Source organism: Lottia gigantea (assembly GCF_000327385.1).
Source record: "Lottia gigantea unplaced genomic scaffold LOTGIsca_33, whole genome shotgun sequence".
Taxonomy (NCBI): domain Eukaryota; kingdom Metazoa; phylum Mollusca; class Gastropoda; family Lottiidae; genus Lottia; species Lottia gigantea.
Genome location: NW_008709110.1, coordinates 370,070 through 396,817, shown reverse-complemented (window position 1 = coordinate 396,817; position 26,748 = coordinate 370,070). Strand labels below are relative to the sequence as shown.

Genomic DNA, 26,748 nt, shown 5'->3' with positions numbered 1-26,748 from the left:
GTTCGGATGGGACAATAATCCGAGGACCCGTTTGTTACAGGCTGTGCACGTTTAAGATCCCTCGCCAGTTGGAAATCGGAAAATAGCAGGCTAACGCCGCTGTCCTGGAAAAATTTCCCTCATTGTACTCTGCATGGTGTTGCCCGTATTCATTAGCCCACATGGTGCAGAAAAGTAGGTCGTAAAACTCCATTCATTTCAATTTTCAGTTAAATGGTGCAAATTGATGCTATCAGTGCCCACGATACACATAACAAATTTAGAAAACCTCTTTAAAATCATGTACCTCTTAGCTCCATTCTTTTGGTCGTCTAAACAAATCGATTTAAATTTCCGAAAATTTATATATGAACTTTAATTAGACATTTTTTTCTCAACGCAATGTTGCATCTAACATGCGAGCTACCAGCTGAGAGTTCAAAAATCAATATTAAATCTTGTATACTCCTCAACAAAAATTTAGGTAACAAATAATGTAATATTTTGAACATGACTATTTTGTGATTGAGGAAATTTCGCAAATTTTCCTAATTTCCTTTATCAGCTATTTTACATAAAATCACCATTTAAAAAATTGAAATGAAACTCGTTTGTATAAATATTCAATATAATAAAAAACAAATGACAACGTTTCAATAATAAACTTTCACAAAATAACATCAAACAAACGATATCTTAAATAAATAAAACGTGCTTGTTGCTTAATTTTAGCCTTCCAAATGTTGTTACAAGTACTTTAATACACAGTTCTAGGCAAAATTTGTAAATTTCACAAGGAGGAATTGATTATTGCTAGCTCTCTCTGTGTCTATTGAATTATCTGAAACAATAATGTGTTTAAGGACGCGTTTTCACCTCAATAAGTCAACTATGTGAAATAAAGGAGATTAATTTATCAGAAAAACAATATGCGAATTAAATCTTGTGTCAGAAAGACTAAATAATATAAAAAGAAAAGAAATATGTTATCAAATATTGTGTCAAATATTAAACACAAAAGACTCATTGTTCTGCTCGACTGGTGTCTAGATCATCAGGTACTTTGCATTTTGGTTTATTTTCCGATACATTGATTATGAATATGCGACGTATCACCTTTTGGCGATACATTTCTCACTTATAATACAATATTTAAACGTATTAAATTGATAGAGGTATAGCTAGGTGTATGTACACAAATATCTCAGACGATATAAATCCTTATAATGTACCTATATCCGTAAAAATAGGCTTTTCAACGCTTTTTATTTTTCACAAATCAACACGTATTCAGTATGAAATGTTCACACAGGTATTAAGTGGACTGAATGGAACAGAATTTATTGTGTACAAAGTTATGTATTGAATTGGCCATATAGTTTCTAATCGAGGATTAAGATATATTTATGGTATTTATTTGATGGAAATAGGTACAATATGAATCATAAATAAATAGCTTTTTAATAGAGTCACTTCTTTTTACAGGTCTCATCATATGCCTAACAAAGAATAATCTTTGTGGTTTTCTATAAAATGGCGCGGAATTGTCCTCACAAGTTATCATTAAGTCATTTAGTTATTGAAAAGTTTGTAGTCGAGACGGTTTGATAGAATTCTTCATTGGTATCTAAACAAATTGGGGGTTGCGATTGCGCTTTCAACAGCTCACTTTATGTTCCCCAGGATCTTAGATCAATGGTAAACAGTCCTAGCTCTATTATCGCAAGAGCTCGTCGAAGAAAAAGATCAAAAGAAAAATTCAATTATTTCCAAGAGCGATCTCCCTTATAGGACAAGCTCTATTGCTTCCCCTTTTGCTTTAGCACTTTTTAATTCTGATTAAGCGGTCTTCCAAAGATTATAATTAGAAATGCGTCTAATATTTATATATATTTATCTTAAATACATAAGAGTCAATGAGTCAAACTGCCTGCAATTGTCATGAATATATTTGGCGCTGAAAACTTCCTCCTTAACATACGGCACTTTCAAAGCCTGTACCTTGACATCAGGCGCTGGCTATAGACGTTAACATTAATCATTGCTTAATGGCTCTATAATTATTTGGGAGTTGAATGATTTTATACGCTTTAAATAATGTACCATATTTTTTAAATATTTTTCTTTCGGAGATAATGTCAAAAGTAACAGTTATGTGTCTAACTAACAAAATAGTAGCTATGTAATTATGTGTAATGGAAATGCTTTAAGAGGAAGAAAGAAAATTGACGTCGAGAACAGAACAAAAGCAGTTCTAATCCACGTGTAAAGCCTAGCTTCATTATTCACTGATAGATTACAAGTGGGGATGATATGACTTTTAGTTGGGTATGATATACTTTATGTCAGTTTGTTTCTAAAAGGAGGTTATGGCTGTCTAAACAAGGTCACATGCTACTGACTAGAGCTGTCTATATTAAGCCTATAATCAGGTAATTGAGGCAGGTAGACAATTGCATGAATCCATACAACAAAGACTAATTTCCTATACGCCGGCAAATAGCCAATACTTAAGAATACGTGAAGAACTGTTTTGAGCATAATTACAGCCTAGGATGTGACTTTTTGTAAGTTTTTAAAGTGGTAGATTGTAGACGAATGGGAGGATCAGTGATAAACTGATAAGATTCACGTCGCCTCAAAATACAATCCATCTATATTACCTTTTAAATATAAGACGATTAATTACTTCGTTTCCAGTTTTGTTACTAATATGAAATTTACACCAACCAAATCAGAATCACGTGATAATAATTGGTCGGTTTTAAATTCCTGTTTTGTTCATCTTTTGTTATAATAAATGCTGTGAGACCGTTTAGTAAAGGAGTAATATAGTTACTTATTGTATTCCATTGGGTTGATAAACTGCTGTTTAAATGTTGATATTATTTTTCATAAGTAGGTGATCATTAACTATAATCCTGTAAACAGATCTTATATATAGCCAATTATATCAGATGTATATCTACCCTCTAGGATAAATGGTCCATTTTTCAGAGCAAGTCAGCACTCTACTTTTAAATAAAAGCAACTTCTTATGAAAATATTGGTTGTTATGCAGCTATTATCACTTATAGGAGATTACGTATATTAGTTGTATTTAGACCACAATGGCTGGAACTCGATCTTCATACTTGGGAAGACAATCCATAATAAAAACTAACGATCAAAAACCAAACCTAAATCCAAAATAATATTTTGGCAATATATTGGCAGCAGCTAATGAACTTTTCATATGAGGAAGTATTTCCTAATGAAAAGTAGTATCAGGTGTCTAGAAGAGCAAGCATGACCCTCCTGGCACTACACCCACCATTGATGCTTAATATTACATAGGAATTTTTTTTCGAGGGGAGAATTTTTTTTCTTTATATCAGAAAGGACTGTCAGCAACTAACTTTATTTACGTTGTATCTATGATATCGATGGTAAATGTGAAAACCCCACCTTTCTAATGGAATGAATAATTTAACAACCAGCTACCCAGTTATCTCGCCATTAAATATTTCATAGCTTTTGATCACTTTCGTGTAATGATTAATTGGTGAGAATAGAAAGAAAATGGCTTTTAATTAACTTAAATTAATTAACTTTACACTAAACGCAACGATAAATCTACTTTGAACTAAGCTCGGCATCCATCTATTGTTGTAGCAATCGAAGAGTGAAAGTTAGCTGAGATTATTGTACGTTGACATGCAAGCAATAATTAAAGTTGTTGTGGGGCCATATGCCATTCCACAAGGGGCGTCTTTCGACTATCGACGATTTTATCATCGCTTTAATGACATTATTAGCTCTCATAATAATAACATGGTTGATTTCTTCATCATGCAATATATTTTATTACCTTATGCATATTTCATCATGGGGATAATGGATATATTTATTTTGATGGTAATTTGATAAGGATTCATTTTTTATATTTGCTGGTACCTTTTCTGGTTCGCTTAATAATTCATCGTTACCGTTAAAAATGAAAAATGCCTTTTTACTCTTATATTTATCTTGATTGAAAGAAATGTTCACCTGCTTCACATACAAAAGGTAATAATTTTTTAATTGTAAAGAAATACGGTTTTTAAGACTTTACACATATCAAGTAAAGTAAGCATCAAGTTGTTTGAGGGAATTTTAAAAAGTGAAATCAACAAAAAGAAATAGTTCAATTGGAATAAATTTCATCTGATTTCATTGATATTATTTTTATCTATAGACTTAATATACAGTTTTATTCGTCTTCAGCTCTAAGTAGTTTTAATGCACACCAATAGGCCGATGACTTGTGAAGCTAGCTCGGCAGAAATTGTTCTTATAGAAGCAATTTTTTCATGAGAGCTCAATTCTCTCGTTAACTTTTTATTATCTTACACAAGTTGACTTGTAATGTAATTTTCCAATGAGTATTATTTTTGATGTAAAATCGTTTTTTTTTTTCGTTTTTTTTTGGGGTTTGCTGTTTACTGTGAACGACTATTTAGTAGGGTAAATACATGTTGTCGCGACTGACTGCTCCCTAACCTATAATTATCCCTACGAGTTACGGTCGCGAAGAGATACATTGTCGTTATAACACGTTAATAGCGAAACCCCTTAAACCTTTAAAATATGGCCCTCTTTATTCTTGTGTGACAACATCATTTGTCATTTGATTGTAGTATTTGGGTAGTAGAGTACTTCAGCTTTGTTTGCGTGAATGTAGCGTTGATAGTTTTATGATGCGACCGATGTTGGTGCAGTGTATAGAATGGTACTAAATTGAAATAAAAACTGTCACAATTCTCATAAACTTTCTTTACTAATCACCTTCGAATTAAATATCGGTAAAACAGCATTAATTCTAGCAATATAAAACGGTTTTGTGGTCATTACTGCATCTAATAGCATTTTCTGAATTCAATTTAAAATTGTGACTAGTGTTGTCGTTGTTGGTTCTTTAACTATACATGGACAATGTATGTACCATAATTTGTAATGAACTTGCTCCTTCTAGGGTACATAGGTATAGCTCCATGTAGGTAAGGTATGGTCTCTGTACTTTGTAGTACTGTCTGGTGAGTATATCTTCCTCCAGAATGATTTGGACAATTATAAAGATCTACGAAATGAGAATGGTAAAGATTGGATCGATGCTGTAAGATTTGGCATACATGAAAATACAGAAATGTTTATATAATTATAGAGAAAAAATCACATAATAATATGTGCCATTATGAATGCATAAAGCACAAAAAGAACGTTACGCATCTAAAACAGCAATATAATTTAAATACGATTTTAACAGCACCTAATGATGAAATGATGAATAATTAATTATACGATAATCACTGGAGAAATGATGCACATTTTCTTTAATTATTCACTCAAATCAGATGAACAATAAAAAACATTCTATTTGATATAGATGGCGTGACGTCACGTGAATATGATAGGCAACTGATTCATGTATCAAATTTTCCTAATAATACTATCTCCCATGAAATGGAATGATAAACGAAATCCCCAGTAAGATATTTGAAAATTGAATCATAATGCTTAGATATAATGGTTAACTAACAACATTATTTATATAATAACCATAATACTTATATATTAGGCTAACAACCCAATGTTTATTAATTAACCACAATGTTTATATTTTAACCACGATGTTTATATATTAACAATACACATTATTATGTGAACAAGAATGTTTATATTATTAAAAATTGAGTGAATTGTTTAGGCCCTAGACATACAATTATATTCACTATATTATCAATATTTTATAAATCCGACCTTAATTATCGTGGTTATAAGGACATAAGTTCTAGCCGCTATTCAGATTATGAAAAGATACCTTACCGTGTAGTAATTTCACATTTCACTGAAAACTTAATTTATATTTAAGTTACTGAATTGAAATTATCGTCATGTTATTTGTTATTAGCATCTCTTTATACTAGTCTTCTAAATTCTGGGCAAGTAAAAACAAGAAATGGTGTGTTTGTTTTAACAGATAACATTACTGAGACACTGATATAAAGTGATTTTCTTTTTTCTTTCAAGAGATGGGAAATAAATTTATCCTTTTAATTGGCAATGCTTTCCTTTATTCCAGTTAATCTTTTCAATACTTTATCAAAATAAAGAAAATCACGGACTCGGGAAACGAATCTAACACCGGAAGCGCAGTCTTTGTGGACCATGATATTCTGTCTCAGATACCGTGCGGCTAACTGACTGGGGGCTGGTCGTTTATTTAGTTTAGAGTCTTTGGGAAAAGCTTAATACGGTAAAATTGATTTACGACGCATCCAACAATGATGTTATCGTCCACAGGTATACCGTCAAATTTATCAAAGTCTCAAATATCTAGCTATTTAGTTTTGTTCAAGGTTTTATTGCTAAATTGGGAGGGAGTTTATATATCTTGTGACCACAAGATACTTCGCACAAGAATGACACTACACTCACTTTTGACATATTTGTTCAAGTAGGAGTTTGGATTTCATGCGAGCTAATTTCCCTTTAAGTGACATTCACACTCTCGTCATTTTCTAATGTTTCCAGCAAACACCTGTATTTCATACATTCATGGTTAGTATACTGATCGTCTCTGGTTTGGCCACCATCTACTTATACCGCTTCGCCAAACTTCCTTTTTGGTCTATAAGCAAACAATTTATGAGTTTAACTTCACATGACACGTTAATATTCAAGATAGGATATCAATTTGACTAATTAGGAGCCAATACAATATGTATTACATATCTCGCACAATAATTAGATTTTGAACAGATATTTATTCTTAAAAGATAATCGATGTTAATCAAAGAGGAGATAGCTTACATGAAGTATAAACTCTATAATTTAAGCTGAGATACATGTATTGTGTTTTGTGGTAATTTGGTGTATCTATATACTTCAATTCTTTTATCTATCTTTTAATATTGGATATTTAAGAGGCTTAAAGAGTACGAGTTAAGCACGTTCTGCAAACATCAGACACAAGAGACTTTAAGATGGTCAAGAGGCATTTTGTTTCGCTAGACCACCAGCCTCTTAGTCTAATATCATACCTAATATAATATACCTAATATATAGAACCTAATTTTAACCGCAGACTTTGTAGAACGCAGAACGCGAATTTAACCTTTGGAACTTCACTAATGGATCTTGTTCGCTGAATCGCAATCTTTCGACTTTCTTCACTGGATCGTTATCGCTGAATCGTGATCTTAAAAACTTCTCCACTGGATCGTATTCGCTGAATCGTAATCTTTCGACTTTCTTCATTGGATTATGTTAGCTGAATCGTAACCTTGCATATTACGGAAATTAAATTAGATCACGTGACATTTTCGGCATATCATTATTATCTAATTAAATTTCCGTAATATTCAGCGAACAAGATTCCAAAGGTTAAATTCGCGTTCTGCGTTCTACAAAGTCTACGGTTAAAATTAGGTTCTAGAAGACTCAAATTGAAAAAAGTAAATAAGATAGGAGATAAAACATTTTATAACATTAGTCATTTCTACCTAAGAAATGACCACGCGATTTTAAGAATTTATACAATCAGATCTGGATCCTATTTTGAACCAAATACAGCGCCATATGCATCAATGTCGATGGCATTTCTATGGCTGTACTATGGTCGACATCCCTCAATGAATTCTATGGACAAACAAAACTGATTTCTCGTATAAGCGATAGGCACACGTCTGATCCTATTCATTCAAAACGTATCTTCCTTTCAAAAATAATTTAAAGAAATAAAAACAAAAAGAGATTTATATAAACGTAAAATGGCGCCATGAAATGTGTTAAAGGGCCTGTAGGGTAGACTCAAGATAAACTTGCTAAAGTTTTATTAAATTCGTCGTATTAAGAGAAATAATAAAGCCACTGTGTGGTCTTATTTCTTCAAACTGACTTCATATAGAGTTGAGATGTCTCTTTTTAATATGTTGAGTGTTTCTCTATTCTGCTTGTACCATTTTATGATAAGAACCAAACTTTCTATTCATTGGCCACATTTTACTATTGACATATAAACAGTGGTATTAAAGGGTTGAAGGCGTGCTGTTTTCACAATCCATTTCAATAGACGAATTATTTACCATTTTTCATCTGTTTGTTTTTCTTGTAAAATACAGTCTATTAAAGAAAATGATGTTTTATGGGTTGAAGAAAGTGTATATTTCACAATTTATATTCTTCATTGTTGAGATTCAAATATTAAAATAACTTGACATTTCTATTGAAGAATTTGAAACGCCTTTGGCGGTACAGCGTAATTACTAGGGCGTTTAAATGAGTACCACTTTGTCAATACATAATATATTTCATAGACTTGAAAGCGTCTTTAATTGTGGGATATTGCATAGTAGATTTGATAGTATGGCCTCTTGAATAGATGAAAAATATAATTAGTAATGCGAATTTCACCCTCTCTGATTTGCACTCATGTCTTGTTACAAATATATTATTCGAATTGTGATCAAATCTTAAACTAATAAAATTAAATATTTTCATCGGTTACCTCCCTTGAACATTTGTAATTAATTTTAAGTCACGATATATTATTCTTGTATTGTTTTGTACCTCTTTTCATTATGAAATACTTATTTAGGATATACTTTCTACCAATGTATTGTTTTGGATTTCGGGTTTCGTTTTGACCTTTTATAGTTCATGGATCTCATATTCAAATTATTTTGAAGAGTAGGACGTAAAACTCCATTCATTTCATTTCATTTTCAAATTATTTTAAGATACATTGTGTCAATACCTAGAAATACTAGCATTTGAACATTCTTTTTAGAATGTTCATGAAATAACAGCAGGATTCAATTCAGAAACCACCTCAGGTTACAAATAAACCTTATGACAGTGGTATTAAATGCATCACAGTCATAAATATATTCTGCTCTTGACACTTATTCAAATTAGAGTCTGCATTTATATCATAGACAACAAATTAATTTTATAACTGATGGCCATCTATAAAAGGAAAACTATAAAGTCACATGACTACCATATGCTTTTTCACGTTATCAATAAGAATGAACATAATTCAGTCAAGGTTCTGCACTTGACTGTGCTCACGTGCTCAATTGTTTTTTTTTATGTTTGGGAAGTCGTATTAGACTTATTTCCCTTTCTACAGCTCCTCATCACATCAATTAGGCTGACCAATAGGTGCGAAGCTAGATCATTAGTTAGGATTGCAATCTTAAACACAGTTTTCAACTAAGGTTAGCAGTTTTTCGGACAACATATAAAAGATAGCTTAGAATTGGCAACTATGCAAGTAGTATGGGTTTCCTCAGTCCTATAGACATTGGATATGATATCATTATAATATAACAGTATAGTTCGATGATGCCTTCCTTGTGGAAAATTACAAATCTGATTCAAACTTATCGCGGAGCGAACACTTAAACTTTTATAAACGTTAAAAGGACCTACATCATTTTGCAAGATTAAAGTAACAAGAGTTAAGATGTTGAAACGTTTTTCATCGTTTAATATCATTTTATACATCCAATTGACCTTTCAATGAGTAGGGTTGTCTCTTTGAACAATGCCAGATTAGTTTTCACTTAAAGATATATCCTTTATTTAATCCCAATTTTAACCAAACGTAGATCATATAATTCAAATCTGCATGCATATGGCGGCCAGAAGATCACATGGAACCCACGTGAGCACGTTTTACGAGGAAATGCGATATTTTATGTAAACAGTAGCATTTGACACTGTATTTAGTTTACTCGTCATGTGAAAGAGGGGAATTACTCTAATCTCATTTTCTACCCACCTCTTAAACAAGTGAAACCAGCCTTAATATAATCATTTTACTTGACGATATAGCTTTGCAAAAATAACAGACTGAAGGATAAGATACCATCACCTTAACTCTTCGACGAGGTTAACATCACGGCGAGTCGTAACCTATCCTCTTCACTATTTAATTATTTTATCTAATGAAATAATGTGAGCTAGGTATTCGTAACGTAATATTTTACAACCTCAATTATGTCAATATTTTAATCCTATCATGCACGGCTAAAATCAGCCAAGATCTGTTTTCAAAAAATATTTGTAATTTTTTGTCATTCAGTTTACATAAAGAGAGAATTAGTTAGGTCAAACCACCTTGTTGTAAATTCAGTTTAAAAACGTTTGCGTAGAAATTTTTAACTTTAAAAGGTTGACAGGAGACTATTTTTATCATTCATCATATTAACCTGAAACACGATGATTGAAACGCTTGAAGCTGCTCTGTTAACATGCCTTCCAGAGTGATAAAATAAATTGAGAGTTGTTGATGCCAATGATGTTAAATACTAGTCTCTTTCCAACTGCAATTTGTCCATAGTCAGGGTATATATAAAGAAACTGAATGAGACAATATTACCAATTCACAAACTAATCTAAAAACAGAATGTTGCTCTTGTATTAAGTATCTTAAGCTCAGTTTTTAATAAATAAAAATAATACAATTATTTCAACTGAATTGTTTATTGGAAATCAGTAACATGTGCTACCACCAGTTAATCCCACTAAATCTAATACAAAACTATTTCTTAAGCTGTTTTGTTCATTTTCTATTGAAAAAACTTGTATATTTATCGAAAAGTAATCTTTAACTTTATAAATAATTTTAAGTTTATTGTTGAAAGCTTTATTTCAATTTCGAAGGCTAATCCAAAATCGACTAAATGCTCTAGAATATTACAAATGTCTTACTTTCTAACAAATAGTATGATTATTACTGGTATTATTACCGTTTGCTAGAAGTTGTGCATGTTAAACCCTCTGCAATTGGACATCATAAAAGTTGACATATGCCATAATGACGTACGTCCTCATAATCATTAACTGGAGCAGAATCTGAGTAACTAGTACCTTGGTGGGTGCCGCCTGGGAGGCAGGGAATTCTCATTCTTCCAGAACACCAATCCCTTTTGAGAGTTTGGTAGCTAAAACAAGTTCTCATTGGTATAATACGTATTGTGTACATTGTATACCGATAGAATTCGTTGTTGGATAACATTACTTTTGTCCTCTCTGCTACCTGGTGTCGAGATTTGTTATTTCTATATAACGTATACTGAAGTGACCAATCCTTAAGAGATGAGTCTAAACTAGTTTGTTGGAATAGGCATCGGTTTCAGAAATTAATTAAATCTTCATTAATTATTATCCACCATTAATTAGTTTTCATCTTTAATCTTGATTGCCTTCTGACACGATCTTGAGGTTTTTGTCTAATGTTATAAGTTAATTACTACTTTTCTTTTCCTTTCTCCTCAAGACTTGATGTCGTTTTTCGTTTAATGTATTTTTCTATTTCAATATTCATTGTAATCAATCGGACTTTATTCTTATTATTGAGTGTCACGAAAGATTTTAATTATAGATTTTATAAACAGATCTTATACTTGATACTCAACTCTTATTGAAGTTAATGTATATATTTTATTGATGACTTTATCCATCCCTGGATCTCACAACACCATCAGTACCTTTATAGGAAAGTAGGTATATGTATACTGGTGCCTGTTATTTCTCGTGCTTTGTTAATTTGTATTTTGTTCCTGTCTCAAAGTTCCATGGTACGAAACTGAAATATTTTAGCTATGTTCAAGAAGAGGCAAGGGCAAGCAAGAATATCTGCTGTTAAACACGAGCAGATACTGCTGAATACGAACTGATTACAAAAGATTTGCTAATGATGTATAAAACATGAGCTATGTTTACAAGAACCTCTTCTGTAATCAAGACCATCTGCAACCATTGCTGAAGAACAACGCCTTCTTCTTGTCTGCAATAGTATAATATGCTAGTGATGTACATGAACACCTACAAATACACAAGAGTATATGCTAGTGATGTACAAAAACATTTACATGTAGTATCATAACATTTACAGCTAATGTAAAAGAACATTTGCTAGTGATAAAAAAGAACATTTGCTGGAGATGTAAAAGAACATTTGCTAGTAACGATCAAGAACATCTACAACAATTGTAAAAATGTGCTAGTGATGTACAAGAGTATATGCTAGTGATGTACAAAAACATTTGCATTTAGTATCATCTACAACTAATGTAAAAGAACAATTGCTTGTTATAAGAACAGTTGCTTTAGATGTAAAAGAATATTTGCTGTAGATGTAAAAGAACATTTGCTAGTGACGATCAAGAAAATGTGCTAGTGATGTACAAGAGTATATGCTAGTGATGCACAAAAACATTTGCATTTAGTATCATCTACAACTAATGTAAAAGAACAATTGCTTGTTATAAGAAAGAACATTTGCTTGTTATAAGAAAGAACATTTGATGTAGATGTTAAAGAACATTTGCAAGTGAGCAAGAACATTTCCTAGTGATGTACAAGAGTATTTGTTAGTGATGATCAAGAACATCTACGACTGGTGTACAGAATTATTTGTAGGGAAATTTTCTGTGGAACCGTTGTTGCTAGTGATGATCAAGAACATCTACAAATAATGTACAAGTCTATTTGCTAGTAACGTACCAGAACTTCTGCAAATGATGTACAATAACAGTTAGCTAAGATGAACGAAACATTTTTGGGCAAAATTATCGCTGACATTGTTTTAATGTCTTTGACAAATTAAGAAATTACACGAAAACATGTTGAATTTATCCAGGGCTTGAAAAAAATATTTCATTGATAATTTAAAAGAATTGTTTATCATGCCTTTTTTATTTTGAAATTTTAGGGAAAATCGCTTTTTAAGATATAAATGCCAAGTTATTTTTAAAAGATAATTAATTGAAATATTTTATTCTCAGTGAAAGGTATAATAAATATAATCAATTATATTATATTTAATAAGATTTCAATCACACTCTAGGGGCTCCAGTTTCAAACTGTAACAGACACAGAAGTGAAAGTTCGATTCGATTTGCACTTTAATTACCTAAATGAACAATATCCCAATGGAATCGAAGCCAATAATATATCTGTTTTTGTACAATTGATGGAAATTAGCAATAAATTATCAGGCAATATGGAAGTGATCACAACAAGAAAATGGCGCGATAATCAGTTGATTAGCAGACGATAACATGCCATTTGGGATGTAAAACAGCCCCAGTCACGATATATTCAAATATTCAATATTACCAATAATTAAGTGAATACCAAAGCTTTCAAACTGATTACATTATAAAAAAATCTTTTTTTCTTTTCTACCATTTTAATTACATTGGAATAACTTTTTTCAGCCATTTTAATTACTTTTTAACGACCCATGTTGTTCTCCTTGTTAGGTCAATATCCTAATTTCTTCCAATAATTTATATATTTCTAAGATTAAAGGCATACAATAAACAAACCAAGTACTAACGGTCCGTCCGAACCGCAAAACGAAACCCTGAAATCAAAAACAGCATATTGGCTAAACATTGATAATAATGATATTTGATGGTGTTTAAATATTGAACAAGCTTCAATTATCATTGTCGGTGTCAACTAATAAGTCTTAAGCACAGAGTTGACATAGTCCAATGAACTAAATTTACATTTTATTTTAATTTCAATAGCATCACAGTAAAACTTATCTGATGTAAACAATTATGCTACAAATTCGTGCGTCTTTCAAGATGATAGTTAAATTAACTGAAAGGGTGATTTTGTAATTCTCTTCAGTACGTTCAGTTCAGCTCAAATTCAAATACATGTTTGACTACAGTTCAGATCAACGTTGAGTGGAGAAATAGAGAATTCAGTCGGTGACTATGACTACTTTATGTTTGGCTAATTGGTTCATCATCTGTTTGGAAAACCCACACACTAGAAAAAACGTAGAAACCAATTTGAAAGCTATGCATTAGCATCTATCAAATAGTCTATTACAGTAACCAAATTCCCCGATAGAAAGTGTACAGTGAAATAATACTCGGCAAATTGGATCACTTTAAAATATTTGCATGGACACGCACTTGCCCTCGAATCAAAGACAGAAAGAAGAGACGGGCTAATTACATTAAAGTTATCTTTAGTCCCTTGAACACCCTTGACGCTATAACACACAAAGCGAACATAAACACAGAAAATCTTGGAGGCGAGTCGAATGTAAAATTAATATGCCTTTTGCTTTCTGTATCAACACATCTGCTGGCTGACTAACAGACAAATTGTGGATAAAGACTCTGTGAGGCCAATAGGCTAACCCTAGAAGAATGGACACGACTTTCAATTCAATTCTTGCTTCCAAGAGACTTTATTTGACGTTCGTGATCATTGTATGGTGTCCTGTTGGCCCGGAAATTTTGTTATGGTCAATTGTGATAAAGCTTGAGTAAATTGAGAAGACAGAAGACGTTGATTTGGTGAGAGTAAGAGTTATTTGATCGTGTTTAAAGTAGGTAATGTGGTCTGAGATTCATGGTTTTTATTAATAAATTACAGCAGATAGAAGATGATAGCTAGAATAATATTGATGATAAACTAAAGAAGAATAGATTCAATTAAACTTTATTTTCAAGTCGTTACAATACTCATGTTGTTTCTGAAATCAGATAGACTGTGGTAAAGTATCTGATATCTTTATTTCATCGTTAGATGTGTACTAAACTTAATGAGAAAATCATCAACAAAATCAAACTGTTAGAACTGTTAGAATGCCAAATTTGCTATGATATGTATATATAACAAATGAGTAACCATTTAATACAATGAAACCAAAAATATTCTAAATGCACACAACAAGAAGAATTTGCCATATTTGGATGGAAATTTGGTATGCATACTTAATTTGAAATACAATGAAATGGTTTACTTCCTAATTTGTGCAGATTCGATGTTATCGCAAAACTTGTGTCTGTACTATTCCAGAAAAGGTATGGTATGAGTAAAATAAGCTTTTACACCAGAGCTGTTAATAAGTTCGGTAGCCGGGTTTGTGGGAATGTGTACATACCCATCTTCACAATATCAAGCTATTATGGACTTCATACAGTTCGCAATAGCTTGACATTGTGAAGATGGTAAATATTATGAAAATATCTATTCAAAAGCGACCAATAGGAAGTGGGTCAAATGTACTAAGGGTAACACCCAACGTTCCCGCTCTGCCATGAAAAGTTTTGTTATGTGTGAACGCTTGTTCTAACAGATTTGCAGATTACCACTGAACATGGACTCCATGTTAGTTAAGAAAATATATAACAGATGTAGTATTTCTGTCTGGGTTTCCATCAAATACATGGTACCAGTAAATAATGGCTGCGATTTGATATCATAACTTTCTGAAAGTAGACCTTTAAAGTATCCCTTGGGTAAAATTCGGGGTCAGATGAATGTACTTGATGAATGCCTATAATAGGATTCTGGCATTGGATAAACCAAAGATTATTTTTTAACGAGTTGCTTCCCTTGATCAGTAGAATCCAGTCTAATAAAAAAGTTTGGAATTTTAAGAGGTTGCAATAAAAATGTAATAGAAGGGAAATAACTATCAATTATATTGACGTCGTTCTTTGAATACTGGATCGCTCATTCGTGGTAAATTTATCGACCCATTTCAATTCTTATCAACAATAAAAATATATATGAAAAGCATACATCTGAAAATTTGAAAGCATAATGTATTTTACACAATAAACTCGTAGATTGACTGATTGATTAACTTCATTTCCCCCTTTCGGAGTTTATACAAAACAGAAAAAATACATAATAAAACCGATATGAAGACAAATAAAGGCTTGTTAAAGTTCTAGTTTCCCAATTTGTTCCACATGTCATCCGTAAAAACCGCAAAAGTTATCAGCCATCATAATCATTTCTTTTCCAAGATCTCGGCCTGGAAACTTTTCGCTTTTCTGGGGATTCATTTAAGCTTGGGACAAATATGTTACAAGGTATGAATCAACTCGAAATTCCTTTTACACTTTGTTCCCCCATAGAAACGCCACTGATTTAAATAGTTTTAACAAAATGAAAGTACAATATATTATAAAGAGTTGATCGAGTCAAAAGCTACTCGTTATAGTGGCGCAAAGTAGGACTGGATGACCTTCCAGTCTACATTTTTTAGCTCAGTGGACAAGTAGGCTACATTTACGAAGTAGTCCCATTGAGTCACGACTGTAACATGGACAGTTTAAAGTTGTCATTGTAACCGGTACGTTTATTTATTGACTAAGCTCTACTTTAGCATTATCTTAAAATAGAAGGCTATTCTATTTTTACGTGTCTGAATCACACTTTGCAAATCATTTTGAATCCAATACAGAACATAACAGAGTTATATTGTGATATGTTCCATACCACCAACAAGTCATGAATTTGAATTTCTTTTTTAGGTAAGTCTTTCTAACCGGAATGTTTACAATAACTATTTTGCATCCATTAATTTGTCACCTCCATTAGAAAAGCCCTGTTAGTAAAACAAAAAATGTACACTTTTGTTTACAAGTAATAACACGGTCGACTGTAAAAATATATAAATATCCATGTGGTGTTTTGACAATACCTCTTAAAATTAGTAGCAAAATAGTTAGTATATACTTTCTTTGAGTTGTTTACTCCTGCACTTTTACTATTACCTGTTCTCAAACAATATTGTTGATTGGCATATTCTCTATTTACTGCCGAACTTTTGGTTCTTAATCGTAGGAAGAGAAGTAGACTACAAAATCATAATCCAATTTCACAGGGCCAACATTATAAATAATGTATACAGTGGTGTTTCTACGAAATATCAGGTGAGGGTGCCGAGCAGGGGCCACAATATTTTCCAGTAGGGCCACAGTTCATTCTTTCACTATGTGATATGATAAATAAAATTGAAGATAGGGGTTCAAGCACAGGTCAGCCTCTTTTCTGCCCTTCCCCAACCCTCGACCTTAGAAATGCCACTTAATGTACATTATTAATAATATACATTATACAACTTTGATAGCGCACTCAAGCGTCACACACTAATATATATTGTAAACTAAAATGATTATACCGCATTAATCCGGAATTATAGATACAGCTGTTATCAACCCTAATAATCAATGAAAGGTCTTCAGATTTGCATTGGAACCTTAGCGTGATGCCCATACAAAGCTGAATCCAATTCCAAAGGGAATCCCCTCTCTCCTCTCTCTCTTAGTTATTTCTTTGAGTTCTTTAATGTCTGATGCTGTGAGCACCTCGTGATAGTTCTGTTGCCCCTTTCTCAGCCCCTCCGCTATATGATTCAACACCACTGCCTTAAACGTAACATGAACCTTGAGTCATGTACGGTTGAAGCTCTACAAAATGAGTTTATGGTCTTATATTTTATTCAATTTGAATGAAAAGAGGATGGTTATATATTCACCAGTATGTCAAACAAGTGAATATTACTGGAAAACATCCACTCTTGTAAATGGTTCAATTGTTGTCTGAATGATTATTTGAAATTGCACATATTTCGAAGATAGAATTTAATTTTGACCTTCATTATAGGAGCAAGTTCCGGGATAGGTGAAGGAACTGCTGTTATGTTTGCTTCATATGGATCGAAACTGGTGCTAAGTGGACGAAGTGAGGAAAATCTGAAAAGGGTAAAAGGAAGATGTATCGAAGCAGGTCTCCCTGAACAAAAGGTACGTCGCTCACTTAAAAAAAAACTCATAGATATCCTTGATTATAACTAACTCAACCCATAGAAATCAATCATTTTAGCTTCAGACATTGAACTTATCGAAGAATTTTCATCTTTTAAGATGAAAATCTTAAAAAGCCTACGGGTATCATAATAAGATCGGTTGGTAGCAAAAACTGATATTACAGACTAGGTAGGCAGGTAGGCTTAGATAGGGTAGGCTGAAGTTTATGTAAAGTTTTACTCTTTATGAGCTTATCTAATTTAGGTGGTATATTTTGCGGGAGATTTGTGTAACAACGATGTAAGAAAGAGGTTAATCGAACTAGCAAATGAGAAATTTAACCAACTAGATGTTTTGGTAAGTTGTTACTCCATATTCATTTACTTTCGAAAATAACGTGAATTTTTTTAAAGTATTTTTTAGTATAAGTGTAACAGCTGGGCTGTTCGGGGTTCGTTAATGACGGAGTTGACGGAGTCTCTTAGTTAATCAGCCAGTTATCAAATTATTGGATTTATTAACAGGCTGCAATCTTTACATAATACTCAATCAAACTCGTAAAAACTGAAAAATATTGAATAAAAAAAACACTTATAAGCCTTTAGCTTAGTAAAGAGACACTGAATTAACTCTACATTCTACAAGTCTAGAAATGCGGAAAAATTGGCGAGGACAGGTGCCGAGGTGGGCACATGAATGCCAATCTAGTGTTGGACAGGTTCGGATTATTCCAAATTTCTTGCAAAATGTTATTAATTAATAATATGACAATATAACATGTATAAGATATGCAATAGATTAACTGGAGGTGCGAACATAACATATTATACAAATAAAAGGACCAAATATATTACCTTTTCCCCGATTAATGGAGCTTTTAACAAAAACAATTCTTTTTCTTGAAATTTAGACCATGCTCATCCATACTCGTTTTGTTGTTGCCAAATTAAGCCTAATGCGCAGACTCTGTTAGTCTTACTGATTACCAAAATCAGTGCCTCCTAAATGACCTTAAGTTTATGCAACAAGGGAACATAACTGGTTGTTTGACAGCAGTTACAATAAGTTGAGTAATAAGTCATTATTATTCAAGTCACACCAGCTTCAATCTAATTACAATTCAATACAATTAAAACTAGATTACAATGTTTTCTTTTTCTGGATAGTTTTCGTCGGCATCGTAACATAATAAGTTTTCTATCATAATTTCATTTTAATAACGTTATCTTTAACAATCAAAGATTGTCTTATAGGACCCGTTTTTTTTTATAACAAGACAGATTGTTGAATAGTGAAACCCTTAGTAGAGCATTAAAACAGCCTCTTTGAGTTTGAATTATATTGCACCAGATAAATAAATAAAATTATGAAAGCTGAGAGGACCTCTATAAGAAAGGACTATTTCTTATTTTCATGCAGGCCTGTAGCCAGACATGATTTTTCGGAGGGGCAATCTATTTTTCCGGTGTTCCCTCTCCCCCCTGTAGTTACGGGCCTGTTTATTTTCCTTCTAAAATGTGGTTGTTCTTATTTCTGGGCTAAATCTTAGTGAATTTCATTTATATGTCAGCTTCATCTCGGATTGATGTTTTCCAGGTAAATAATGCTGGAATCTGTCATCTGGTAGATCTCTCTGTGACAACACCAGAATATTATGATGATATGATGAACACCAATGTAAGAGCTCAATTCTTCTTAACACAGCATGCTATACCTCATCTTAAAAAATCAAAGGGTGTGTATCATTATATTTTTAACCATTGTGTCATCTAAATATAACTAGTATTGTACTTTAAAAAAAAGAGTTGCATTATACTTTCGCCGAATAAATCAATCACAATGTTGAAAAATTAAGAGCCCATCGCAGTTTTCTCATGATCTACAGTAGAGGCTACAAATTTGTTACCTATAAAATCTTTTTGATTATTGGCTGATTTTCCCATATGTTGATTGTGTGGGACCTGATCAGGTCGACCTGATCTTTGTCAATTTTGGTAATTCAAACTTTTTATCGCAGTGTTGGGTAGTATCACGTGCTGACATTACATTACGACATTTATTCGAAGTTAGCAGTTAGGTAAGCGTATTTCATAAGTTTCGTGACAATCTCTGATTTTGTATAATTTACATGTTATTCCAATAATATCCATTTTAGATATACCTGTACATGTAACCTACATGTGACTCTTTTTTTCAGGTAATATCGTCAACGTCTCCAGCCAATTCTCAACCATGGCGGTATGAATATTTTTTTATTAAAAAGACATTTTATTCAATGATAATTATATCGCCGGTCCAATCAATTCTACCTCACCCGTCACTCCGTCAGTGAGTTCGTCACTCCGTCAATGAGTTCGCCACTCACGTCAGTGAGTTCGCCACTCACGTCAGTGATTCTGTCATAACGTCAATCGTCAATGCTATCGAACAAAAAATGTAATATTAATGAATTATAATCACAAAACGAAATCAAAACGAAATATTTAGAAAGACGTACGTCGGTGCTACCTTACAAAATGATGTATACTAGCGTTTCTTAAAATAAAACGAATGAATATGCCAGTCCGTCAGTGGCGAACTCATTGACGTAATGACGTATGAAGTAGTCCAGGGCTGATACACAGATAATTCATCCATCACTGCGTTATTGGCTCAATCCGTCATTGACGTCAGTCCGCCAATCATCCCAGTGACGGATTGACGTAGTTACGTATAACATAATCCAGGGCTTATACACACCTTATTCATCCGTCAATGATTCCGTCACTCCGTCATTGGCGTCAGTCCGTCAATCATCCAAGTGACGGAGTGGCGAACTAATTGACGTAGTGGCGAACTCACTAACGGAGAGACGAACTCATTGACGGAGTGACGAACTCACTGACGTACTGACGTATGAGGTAGCCCTTGAGCATACACGCCAATGAATCGGTAGCTCCGTCATTCATTGCCATTGGCTTAATCCGTCATTGGCGTCAGTCCGTCAATCATCCAAGTGACGGAGTGGCGAACTCAATGACGTAGTGGCGAACTCATTGACGGAGTGACGAACTCACTGAAGGAGTGACGAACTCACTGACGTACTGACGTATGAGGTAGCCCTTATGCATACACGCCTTATTCATCCGTCACTCCGTCAATGAATCGGTAGTTCCGTCATTAATTGCCATTGGCTTAATCCGTCATTGACGTCAGTCCGTCAATCATCCAAGTGACGTAGTGGCGAACTCATTGACGGAGTGGCGAACTCATTGACGGAGTGACGAACTCATTGACGGAGTGGCGAACACATTGACGGAGTGACGAACTCATTGACGGAGTGACGAACTCATTGACGGAGTGACGAACTCACTAACTTACTGACGTATGAGTTAGCCCTTCAGCATATACGCCTTTTTCATCCGTCACTACGTCAATGAATCGGTAGCTCCGTCATTCATTGCCATTGGCTAAATTCGTCGTTTGCGTCAGTCTGTCAATCATCCAAGTGACGGAGTGGCGAACTCTTTGACGGAGTGGCGAACTCATTGACGGAGTGACGAACTCGTTGACGGAGTGGCGAACTCACTGACGTACTGACGTATGAGGAAGCTCTAGACAGGGGAAAACATTTCATCCGTCATTCGTCGATGCTATCTTACAGAATACGAAACACCAATAATTACAAAAGAAAACGAAAAAAAAAAAGCATTGATTAAGTCAGTATAATTCAGCCATTTCGCTAAACTAAAGGAATGCATCAGAGCAGCACTGATGTCCGTCAGTAAGTCGATGGTTTCCTCAAGCCCGTTACTAGTACCGAAACTTCCGAAACTTAATCCTGTATTCTTTCGCTTTGTTATTTACGTAGAGCCCCGTAATTTTGTAAGGTAGCATCGACGAATGACGGATGAAATGTTTTCCCTTGTCTAGGGCTTCCTCATACGTCAGTACGTCAGTGAGTTCGCCACTACGTCAATGAGTTCGCCACTACGTCAGTGAGTTCGTCAGTCCGTCATACGGATGGCGGGCCGTTTGATGGGGTGGCGGAATCCTTAGCAGAAAGACGGAAGAGGTATTCATGGACTGACTCCAATGACAGATATCAATAAAGGAATGCTAAAACTGAATGCCAATAAATTAGGTATTCAGCCCTGGATTGCTTCATACTTAACAACATGAGTTTACCTCTCCATCAATGGGTTCACCACTAAGTCATTGAGTTCGCCACTCCGTCAATGAGTTCGCCACTATGCCAATGAATTCGCCACTATGTCACTGCAATGATTGACGGACTAACGACAGATTGAAAAAAAAAAAATAGAAAATGTTCAAGGAATCTAGGAAAGCGGTGAAAAAATCTATCACGATTTTGGTATAGTGAAAGTATAATAAAAAAAATTTATGGCACTATTAGAAGACAAAACAGTTTTCTTATTATTTGTTTTATTAAAAATAAAAGAATACCAGAATTCGACATAAAATATTACAAGTTTTTGAAAAAATATATATTTTCACAGTTATCATAAGCATGGCAAACGAGTGATGGCTATAGGCTACACTTACAAAACAGCAGCTTTAATCTCATGTATTCTTCTGTTTTTAAAACAATAATATAATATCTCCATTAATATCACAGCACATTTCAATATGGTTTGTAACTTACAAATGCATAATGTAAATATTGTCTAACGCATTCAGAAGCAACAATTCAAGTGTTGGAGTTTAACGTCTTTTTTCATTAAAAATGCAATATGATTATGACTACAAATTTTTTCACATCATTTGTTCCATATAAAAGAGATTGTCCAAAGTTTTTTTTTAACTTCACATATGTATTGGGAACACTGAAAGGATCAATTTTCACCATTCCAATTTTCAATAGGACGTCTGAGGTTCATGTAATTCCCTTTAAACCATCGCAAAAACTGAAAATAATATATAAGAAACTTTCAGATGGTGAAGTAATAAACAACAAAAGCAGAAGAAATTTTTTTCTATGGTGATCACCAATCCATTTCGAAGAAAAATCGCGAAAAGTTCTCAACAATATACATAAGTTCTCAACAATATACATAACATGCCAAAGTCCATCAAGATCAGGTTATAACTGCAGTCTCGTTCGTATTCGTTTATTTTGGATAGATCAAAACAACTCAAAAATCGATCTTAAAAAAATCATATTAAACGATGTACACAAAATTATACGTAAACATACCAAGAATTGTTAAAATTCTGGCCTATTTGTATAGCCTACATACAAGATATTTCACTTGCACGAACCATAAGCAAATTGAGATCGATATCCTGCAAGAATGTTGATATAGGTTCATACAATAATAGAAACGAGTTGCGATGCTTTAAAAACACGAAAATCGAAGTCATTAGCTTGTATCTTATTTTCGTTTACTGATGGAAATTAGATATTCCCCAATTTGTACGAAATTTTTTTTTTAGTTTTTGACATGTTCTATAGACGATTTGATTTAAATACTCCGTCAAATGTCGTTTTTCGTTTAAGAACTTATTAAAAACAAAAGTTATAAAGTTGTAAGGTAGCATCGACGTATTGATGGACTCCAGTGACGGAGTGGCGAACTCACTGACGTAGTGACGAACTCATTGACGGAGTGGCGAACTCATTGACGGAGTGACTAACGTACTGACGTATGAGGTAGCCCTTACTCGGTACAACAAGGTTTTTTGTGATTCATAAAACTAATACAATTCTCATTCGATTTAGTTGAATTTGGTGCTGTAATGTACATATTAAAACATGGGACTTAAGTGGATAACCTTTAATCAACAGTTTTGGAAACATACGATTAGTTTTGGTGAAAAATGGACGGAAAAGGGTGTAGGATACATGTTCTGTAGACTAATTTCATAGATGATTTAATGAACAATGTCGTTAGATCATGGATATATTAACTCATAGAAATTAAAACATGGTGGGAGACGTTTAATAATTGTTTCAGGTGCCACAAATGTATGGTGTTTATTGTATGACGAAAGCTACAATTGACATGTTTACTAAATGTCTAGCGTTAGGTAGGCTCTTATATAAGTTACTTTCTTGCATGGTCGAAGATTGCTCTCACCTTTGAGTTAAAGAGTTCGATTCGATGTCAATATCAATACTAGACTACACGTCTGATATTCATATATATGTTTGTTTGCATGTCAGGACTTCCTGTCTGATTTTCACGTCAGAAGTATAAGTATGTGTACGTCTACGTTAGTGGATGTCTATATGTCTGATGTTCACGACAAAATAATATTATGCCTGATGTTTACGTCAGAAGTATATGTCTGATGTTTACGTCAGAAGTATATATATGTCTGATGTTCATATCAGATGTATGTGTCTATGTTCAAGTTAGAAGTACACTAGAAGTATATTATGTTTGTCATATTAGAAGTATCTGACTGATGTTTGCGTTAGTGGATGTCTATGTCTAATGCTCACGTTAGAAGACGTCCTATGTTCACTGGGGGTCATGTCATAAGTTCATTAAAAAAATTATGTTATTTTATTGTATTATTTGTAGAATTGGGACCTCATGGTATTAGAGTGAATTCAGTCAAGTAAGTCACACTAACCTTTAACATTACGTCTGAAATATCAAAAAGAAATTGGTATAATAGCATTTAGTTACGCTGATTGCTGACATGATGTGATGGATATTAATATCGATGTTCCGTTCTGATTTCATCATTGGTATAACGAAAGTTTTGTCAGATGTAGTGAATAAAGTGTCAATCACCTCAACATTTTCTATTATGCCTTATGAAAATACGTATTTACAAAAGCACAATCATCTAATTGTTTTCAGCCCAGGATCTGTGGTTAGTAATTTGGAGAAAAGAGGACCAACCGGCCTCTCAGACAAAACCTACAATTATGTAAGTATTATATTGCAAGAAATTCATTTTGGAATGGTTCATTTTAGCGACGAAAGGACGAAAGGAACCAATTCATGGGTTTCTCTGTCAGTCAGGAAATGTTCCATGAAATAAAATCCACAAGTCAAAAGGAAATGTTATTTTGACTTCAGGCCAATTTAAAAGCGATTTTATAGGGTGTTTAGTATGTCTATGTAAACACAGACTTTGGAATGGTGCAAATTGATGCCATAGCCTTAGTGTTTCCGCTACACGCATAAAAAGCTTAGGACAATCTCTTACAATCACTTTCATGACCTACCTATGCCATTCATTTGATTCATTACACACATCAGATCTATCTTATCTCTTTATCTACTTGTCGAAACTTTATGAATTGGACGTGGCCTTTTCTTTAAACAAAAATGTATAGCTCGATCCATAGAATTCATTCATGCGTAAATTTACAGTAAAATGAAACTTGTACAAAAACCAATGAATGATTATAATATAGATATAATATAACGTGTAAAATTGTTCATAATTTGTCAACTGACAACGTGTTAAAGATGGGTTTTCTTATTTTTCAGTGTCAAATTAAGCAAACTATTTGATTAAATGGTGTTTCTAATGAATTATCATGTTTTCATAATCATATCATTATGTTCTTATTGCATATAATTAAGACTTTTAACTAATCATAAATGTCCAGGTATGGACAGTCTGGATTAAAGAAAAAGGACTTTCATAAATGAAAATAAGGGAACCCATCTTTAAGTCGTTCGGTAGGGAAGCATTTTCGAGGCCTCTTCTGCTGTTGTGTTCTTTAAGATCAATGTCAAATGAAAAGGATAAAGCATGGTCACAGTTTGTTTTCGCGAAATTCAACCGTTTGTAAATTAGATAGGGATGCTCACGTTCAATTCCTTTCATTATTTGAAAGCCACAGACCCATACAATGCTTTTTTTATGTAATTCTTCCCATTTTTATACGCCCACATGGAAATGTGGACAGATATTGCCTTCGACCCTGTTCGTCGTTCCGTCCGTCGGTCCGCCAGTTTACATTTCTTGTAGGCACGATAAAGACTACAGTTTTTATACGATCTTGATGAAACTTAGTATGCATGTATATATTGATGAGATCTCGGCCAGGTTCGAAATTGATTATAATCGGGTAATTGGTTTCAGACTCTGAATTCAGAGTTATTGCCCTTGACTTAGTAAAATCGCGTCAAATTATGGATTGTAGACATGATAGAGGCCACAGTTTTATCTGATCTTGATGAAACTTGGTATACATTTATATATTAATGCGATATCAAGTTTGAAATTGGTAATCATCGGTTGAACTGTTTCAGAGTTATTGCCCTCGACTTAGTTATATGATTAACTGTTTTTGAGGTTTTGCCTTGATTTGTTAGATCATTTGGAAATTCATTATAAAGACTTTGTTATCATTTCTGACAGGTGGTAAGTTACCTTGCCTGGCAAGTTATCTTCTATTCCAGTTTCTGGGATTGGAGAAAAATCGACACCCAATTGGGCGTGGTGGTTTACCTGAAGATATAGCATGGGCTATTGTATTTCTTGCTTGTGATAAATCATCGTTTATAAGTGGAGAAAGGATGTATGTTGATGGTGCCAGCCAGCATGTAACTGGTAGTGTTGAAAACCCGGAATGATTTGACCACAGTATCTGAGAGTATGGTGTCGAGACGATTATTATGTAATCGCTACTTATGAATTTGAATAATAGTAAAACAGTAGTTTGTTAATTACTTAGACTTATATGGGTGTCTATATTAGAATTCTGACAGAAACATGACCTAATGTTTAGACGATTTAGGAATAATCAATTACACGTATTCCAAGACATCAGCAAAACTAAGACATTGGCGATTTCAAGACGCGGTTAAATGATATGTAGAGCCCAGATAATGAACATATAATCGACGGTTCGACATCTCATATATCTCATCGACATATAATACCTATATAGGTGATCGATCAAGAAAGGTCAAAAAGTCTTTTTTGTTTATCCAGACTGTACATTCATGGACATTTATGATTTGTTAAAAATTTTATGCAATAAGAACATAATGATATGATTAAGAATAAGCTTACAATAATTCATTACAAACAACAATTAATCAAATGGTTTGCTTAATTTGACACTAAAAAAATAAAGAAAACCATCTTTAAAAATACCTCTTTTAGGGAGCCAAATATCATTGGGACCATTATAATCACGGCGTTTAGTCTCTGGAATGGACGCCAATAATAATTGTCT

At 33.4% G+C, this 26,748-nt stretch overlaps 1 protein-coding gene across 1 annotated transcript; it reads left to right on the top strand.

Moving 5' to 3' along the window:
• Nucleotides 1-17,432: 17,432 nt before the first annotated feature.
• On the top strand, nt 17,433-26,140 carry LOTGIDRAFT_120239 (hypothetical protein; the record flags this gene model as incomplete). Its single annotated transcript, XM_009058183.1, has 8 exons — nt 17,433-17,588; nt 17,856-17,948; nt 19,188-19,326; nt 19,789-19,829; nt 23,549-23,621; nt 24,122-24,158; nt 24,407-24,476; nt 25,967-26,140. Coding segments are annotated over 8 exons (783 nt in total), but the record flags the coding sequence as incomplete, so codon positions are not given.
• Between the last annotated feature and the right edge of the window lie 608 nt (nt 26,141-26,748).